The 5,199-nt window shown below is 42.8% G+C and overlaps 1 protein-coding gene across 2 annotated transcripts; it reads left to right on the forward strand.

Annotated features, from left to right (window-relative positions):
• Window positions 1–375: 375 nt before the first annotated feature.
• LOC117052356 (protein NKG7-like) lies at window positions 376–4,446 on the forward strand. 2 transcript variants are annotated; one of them, XM_033159210.1, is made up of 4 exons: window positions 376–598; window positions 850–996; window positions 2,746–2,859; window positions 4,111–4,446. In XM_033159210.1, the coding sequence occupies exons 1-4, from the start codon at window positions 421–423 to the stop codon at window positions 4,140–4,142; spliced, it is 471 nt and encodes a 156-aa protein (XP_033015101.1). In that variant the 5' UTR covers window positions 376–420; the 3' UTR covers window positions 4,143–4,446. The 2 variants fall into 2 exon arrangements, with proteins under 2 accessions (XP_033015101.1, XP_033015102.1); XM_033159211.1 differs by having other exon boundaries at window positions 2,782–2,859.
• The last annotated feature ends 753 nt before the right edge of the window (window positions 4,447–5,199 follow it).

Genomic DNA, 5,199 nt, shown 5'->3' on the forward strand with positions numbered 1-5,199 from the left:
AATGTTTAAGGTTTTCTTTGGTAACTTTGTGTTAAACATGTATTCTGTAGTTGACCTCCTTTGTAATGTTTTATTTTGAAATCTTGAAGATAATATTTTAATTTTCTGTTAATTACGTTGCTTTGACTGTACAATCTATATTTAACTTCCTTCGGATTGTTTTGTTGATGTTTTGTTGATGTTTTAATATTCTGTATACCACTTTGAGATTTTTCTTAAAAATATAAAGCAGTATAGAAACGAGGTAATCATTATAATCTTCATGACAGCACAATCTGCGGTAGGCCTCTCAGAACACATGCAGATTTTAAGCACACCCAAACATAAACTGCAATTTATGTGGAATAATGTGTGTGTCTCCCTTTCCCAGGTTCGGCACCTCAGTTACGCTGAGCAGTCACAGATCTGATCATTCGCACGATGCAGCCCCTGCAGATTGCTACTGTGGCTTGTGCTTGCATCAGCCTTCTGCTGCTGCTCATTGCCCTGTGCTCAAACAACTGGGTGGCAAATTCCATGAGCCACTCTGGCCTCTGGAAATCCTGTGTTAATATTGGGCTAATTTATACTTGCGTTGCGCATGGGATGAATGTGAAAGGTAAGTTTTTTGTCTTCTGCTCCGAGTACTAGTGGTGTATAGTATTCAACGATAACTTATGGGGGGTGGGGCAGCTGACAGTTCCTCAACACCCTGAAACTCCAGTGTCACTAGGGATAACACATCATTCACTCCTTGCTTTTTTGGGGGGGGGGTTAATGTTTTGATTAAAGTGCAGTGGGTTCCAGCACAAAATGGCTGCTATGGGCATTTAACCTCCTTCTTCCTTTCTCTTCCATCCTTCCTGAAAGATTACTACCATGCTACCCGAACTTTCATGTTCTTCGCGATGTTTGCTGGAGCCGTCTCTTGTATTGGTCTTTGTGCCCCGATTTTCGGCTTGCAACTTGGCTCCATCTCCAAGGCCAAGACCGCAGCCATAGCCAGCTTTGTTGCAGGTATTATGGGGGGTCATAAGCATCTGCTTCCAGTCAGTTTAAGCCCCTCAAGCCCCAGATCACAAAGCTGTAGACTGTGCCAAGCTGAACAGTCCACGCAGAATGTCCTTGCTTAAATCCAGTGAAGTTATACTCTGAGCAGACCCACTGAAATCAATGATGAAAGGTGCTATCCAATCTTCCTCTGTGCACCTCCAGGGTTTTGCGAGTGGTGGAGCCAACTACCACATATCCAATGGATATGTAGTGGGGGGGGGGGCAAGCAGGATGATCAGGCCCAGTTCCTGGCTGGTGCTTCAGTCAGGTTCAGATCAAGTTCAATGTTATGGCATGCTAGTGGTGCGACTGGTTCAGCCCTGCTTCCCCCTTGCCCTGGAAGCACCCTGTTTAGAGGATTTCTGCTGGCCTGACCTTGTGCCTCCCACCCACTTGCATGTTTGGTGAACAGAAGTGGGAGCTTGGTGCTGACAGTGTAATGCACCCATCATTCCATTGCATACCCTCCAACATGGAACAGGGTTACCTTCAGATGTTATTTATCTCCTTGGTTCGGGGTGGGGGGTGTCACATAACTCCATACCCTCCAACCTTTCTGCAATGTAAATAGGGACGTCCTAAGGAAATGCGGGACATTCCGGGATCAAATCACAAACCGGGATGGCTTCTGTAAATCCAGGAGTGTCCCTGGAAAATAGGAAGACTTGGAGGATCTGACCTTGGCAATGGCTGGCAACTCTGCCAGCAGATGCCAGGCACTGGCTGGATGAAAAGGAACGGTGGGAGGTACCAGCCAGACAGCCCCCTAGGGAAGCCTCAGAGGAGGAAGGCTCAGAGCCAGGGGAATAAAGGTGGGACACTGAAGACAGATCAAAGTTGGAGGCTGGACAGACAACAGGCTTGTATGAGATCGAGGAAGAAGAGGCAGAAAGTACTGCAGAAGTGGGACTGGCGTTTTTCCTCTGAGTGACAACGGACCTCTCTTTCTGCTTTCTAGATGAGCAAATATCCAAGAGAGGGCAGCAGGAACTAGTGAGCTAGCTCTGCTACTTTTTGCTGTTCTAGTCACCCTCTGTAACATATCTTTAGGATATAGTGGCATATAAGTATTGTTATAAATAAATAAATAAAACATGAACACAATTTTAAAAATAAATATAAATATAGTCTACTGCTATAGCAACTACGATAAGAAGTTGTATGTTTATAGACTGCCCATCTGACTGGGGTTGCTACAACCACTCTGGGTGGCTTCCAACAAATGACAACACAGTAAGGCCTCAGACATTATAAATAAATAAAAAATATGAAAACAATTTTAAAAAACCCAATTATAAATTGAAAAATAGTTTAAAACAACAACGCTTAAATACAATCAAAACAAAATAAAATAAAAAATTCCTTCCAGTAGCACCTTAGAGACCAACTAAGTTTGTTCTTGGTATGAGCTTTTGTGTGCATGCACACTTCTGCACACGAAAGCTCATACCAAGAACAAACTTAGTTGGTTTCTAAGGTGCTACTGGAAGGAATTTTTTTTTTATTTTGTTTTGACTATGACAGACCAACACGGCTACCTACTTGTAACTAAATACAATCAGTTCCACTAGATCCTTGACCCCAGCCCCATAGCCATCTGGCAACCAGGGCACATCTTTCAGCTACTGTATTTCACTAGCTGCAGCTTCTGGGTCAGCCTGGAATATTTAATGTACAAGCAACTTTATATCTTAACGTATTTTTTCTTAATAGCTCTTTGCGTCATGATTGCCATGGCTGTCTTCACAGGGGAGACAGGAGGAAAAGCCTCTTATGGGTGGTCTTTTGGCGTGGGCTGGGCCACCTTTCCTCTCTTCCTTATAACTGGTGAGTATGTGTCAAATGGGAAATGCTGAAAATGTACGTCCTTATTTAAAGGTTTGCCTTTGCATGGAGTTGTCAGCTGCATTCTTTCATTAGGAACAGTTTGGGGCTGATCTACACATTTAGCATCATCCAGTGGTCATGCCCCTGGCAGAGTGCCCCTTTGGCTGCGGACAGAGGCTCATACAGGTGAAACTCGAAAAATTGGAATATCGTGGAAAAGTTCATTTATGTAAGCAATTGTTTTCATTAGCTACTGGAGTTTAATATATGAGTTAGATTCATGACATGCAAAGCGAGATATGTCATATAATTGTGATGATTATGGTGTACAGCTGATGAAAACCCCAAAGTTGAGATTGTTAATTTGGAGTTCTCATCAGCTGTACGCCATAATCATCACAATTATAACAAATAAAGGCTTGACATATCTCGCTTTGCATGTCATGAGTCTATCTCATATATTAGTTTTACCTTTTAAGTTCAATTACTGAAAGAAATGAACCTTTCCACGATATTCTAATTTTTCGAGTTTCACCTGTATATAGATCAATTTCCTGGTGTGACATGCCACTATCAGCAAAAGAGGAAGAGGGTGTGCTTCTTTACTGCAAGCATGGATTACTTCTGGATCTTTTGGCTTTGAAAAGCATTCAGAAATGTCATTCTCCCTTCTTACCAACACTCTGAAAGAATCCGGTTTCCCCAGATTCAGCTCAAGGGCAGGAAAAGCATCTGAATCAAATATGACCTGAGTGTGTCAGTAGGATTTCCGGACTGGTGAAATGCATTTGTCCCAAACCTCTGCAATTCGTAATTCACTAGCCTTAATCCTTACAAACTCTCCCAGAGACTTTGGCTGAGTACAAATTATATTATATTCTAGAAGGAATGGAGACAGAGCACTTGTTTTATTTGATCCCGAAAAGCACTTCTTGATAAATGGGTTTTATTCCAGAAGTACATGCTCTTTACAGATTGATTTTGCATTATCCCACAATACATCTGTTTGAAAACCTATGAAAACAGATGGAAGCTGGCAAGAAGAGACCCTTGTAGAAGTCTCAAAATGCACAAACAATGTAGTTCTGTGGGAGAGAACTAGGCCTGTTAGAATGGCAGGGCTTTGAGGATCAGGGCACGATTACCTGATGAGAAAGGAAGGTAATGCTGGGGTCAATGATCTGGATATCTCAGATAGTGTTTTATTCCCTGCTGGCTATGCCCTCATCAGCCCTTTTTCTCTCCTCATAGGTGGGCTGGCTTTCCATATGAATGCCGCTTGAACATAATGATGAAACGATTGTGCTACATTTTCAGATGAGCTATGTTGATGTTACAGACACAGTCTGCACTGGGACAATTTGAGCCTGGAAGAAATGACTATATTTTCGTGATGAAGCTGATAACAATAGCAATGGCGTTAAGGAATAGCAAATTCTTCTGTTTGTCTCACAGCTTGTGGTTTTAATAAAGAATATTTTTAACACAAGCACACAGACTCCCAAGCCTAAAAGGCAACCTCATTACAAAGACAGAAATATGCCTTTGGATTTACAGGCAACCTTCCATTTACGCATGTTGAAGGCATATATGACTGTGCATGCGCGCATCACCGCAAACCCAGAAGTGGCACGGAAGGGGGGGAATGGCCCTAAAAGAGCATGGAAATGACAAAAACAGTTCGAAAACGGTGTCTCGCATCCCAGGAGCCTTTGCAGTGAACTTTGAGGCTTGCAGAGTGTTTGAGAAATAGTAAGTTTATTGCTGACAGCAATAGGCACAGCGGAGTAATCTCACAAAGGCTGGGCCCTGAGCAATGGTGCCCAAGGCTTATATACCTCTCTTCCCTGATAGTATTAAGCATTACATATTCAAATACTGCGACAAACTTTAGCCAATTAGCTTGGACAGCACCCTTCCTTTATCCATTAATGGTTACTTCTTTTTCTTGCAAAAGCTCAGCATTTCTGTTACTCTTCCATATTAGGTATTTCCCCTAGGCCAGGGACATCCAACTCCCAATGCACTGCGATCTACTCACAGTATAAAAAACTTGCAGTGATCTACCCGTTGTCGTTGGGAAGGGGGGGAAGGGGATCACTGAGGAGCCAGAGATCTACCAGGATCTACCAGGAACACCCCACGATCTACCAGTAGATCACGATCTACCTGTTGGACATGCCTGCTCTAGGCAATATGCTATAGGCAAGCAAAACAACCCTTCTGAAAAAATATCCTGGATAAAGACATCCTGTCTGCAAAACATCTTGTGACATGGGGTCGGGCTGATTTCCAGTAACCAAAATACAAACACAGCAATATATTTTCCTTAAGGCACAG

This window comes from Lacerta agilis, chromosome 8, assembly GCF_009819535.1.
Source record: "Lacerta agilis isolate rLacAgi1 chromosome 8, rLacAgi1.pri, whole genome shotgun sequence".
NCBI classification, from domain to species: Eukaryota; Metazoa; Chordata; class Lepidosauria; order Squamata; family Lacertidae; genus Lacerta; species Lacerta agilis.

What these genes read in the sequence shown, in the direction of transcription:
- LOC117052356 (XM_033159210.1), top strand. Translation starts at nt 421, where the DNA reads ATGCAGCCCCTGCAGATTGCTACTGTGGCTTGTGCTTGCATCAGCCTT. An exon ending in GCATGGGATGAATGTGAAAG is followed by an intron (nt 599 to 849) that starts GTAAGTTTTTTG and finishes CCTTCCTGAAAG; the next exon opens with ATTACTACCATGCTACCCGA. An exon ending in TCCTCTCTTCCTTATAACTG is followed by an intron (nt 2,860 to 4,110) that starts GTGAGTATGTGT and finishes CTCTCCTCATAG; the next exon opens with GTGGGCTGGCTTTCCATATG.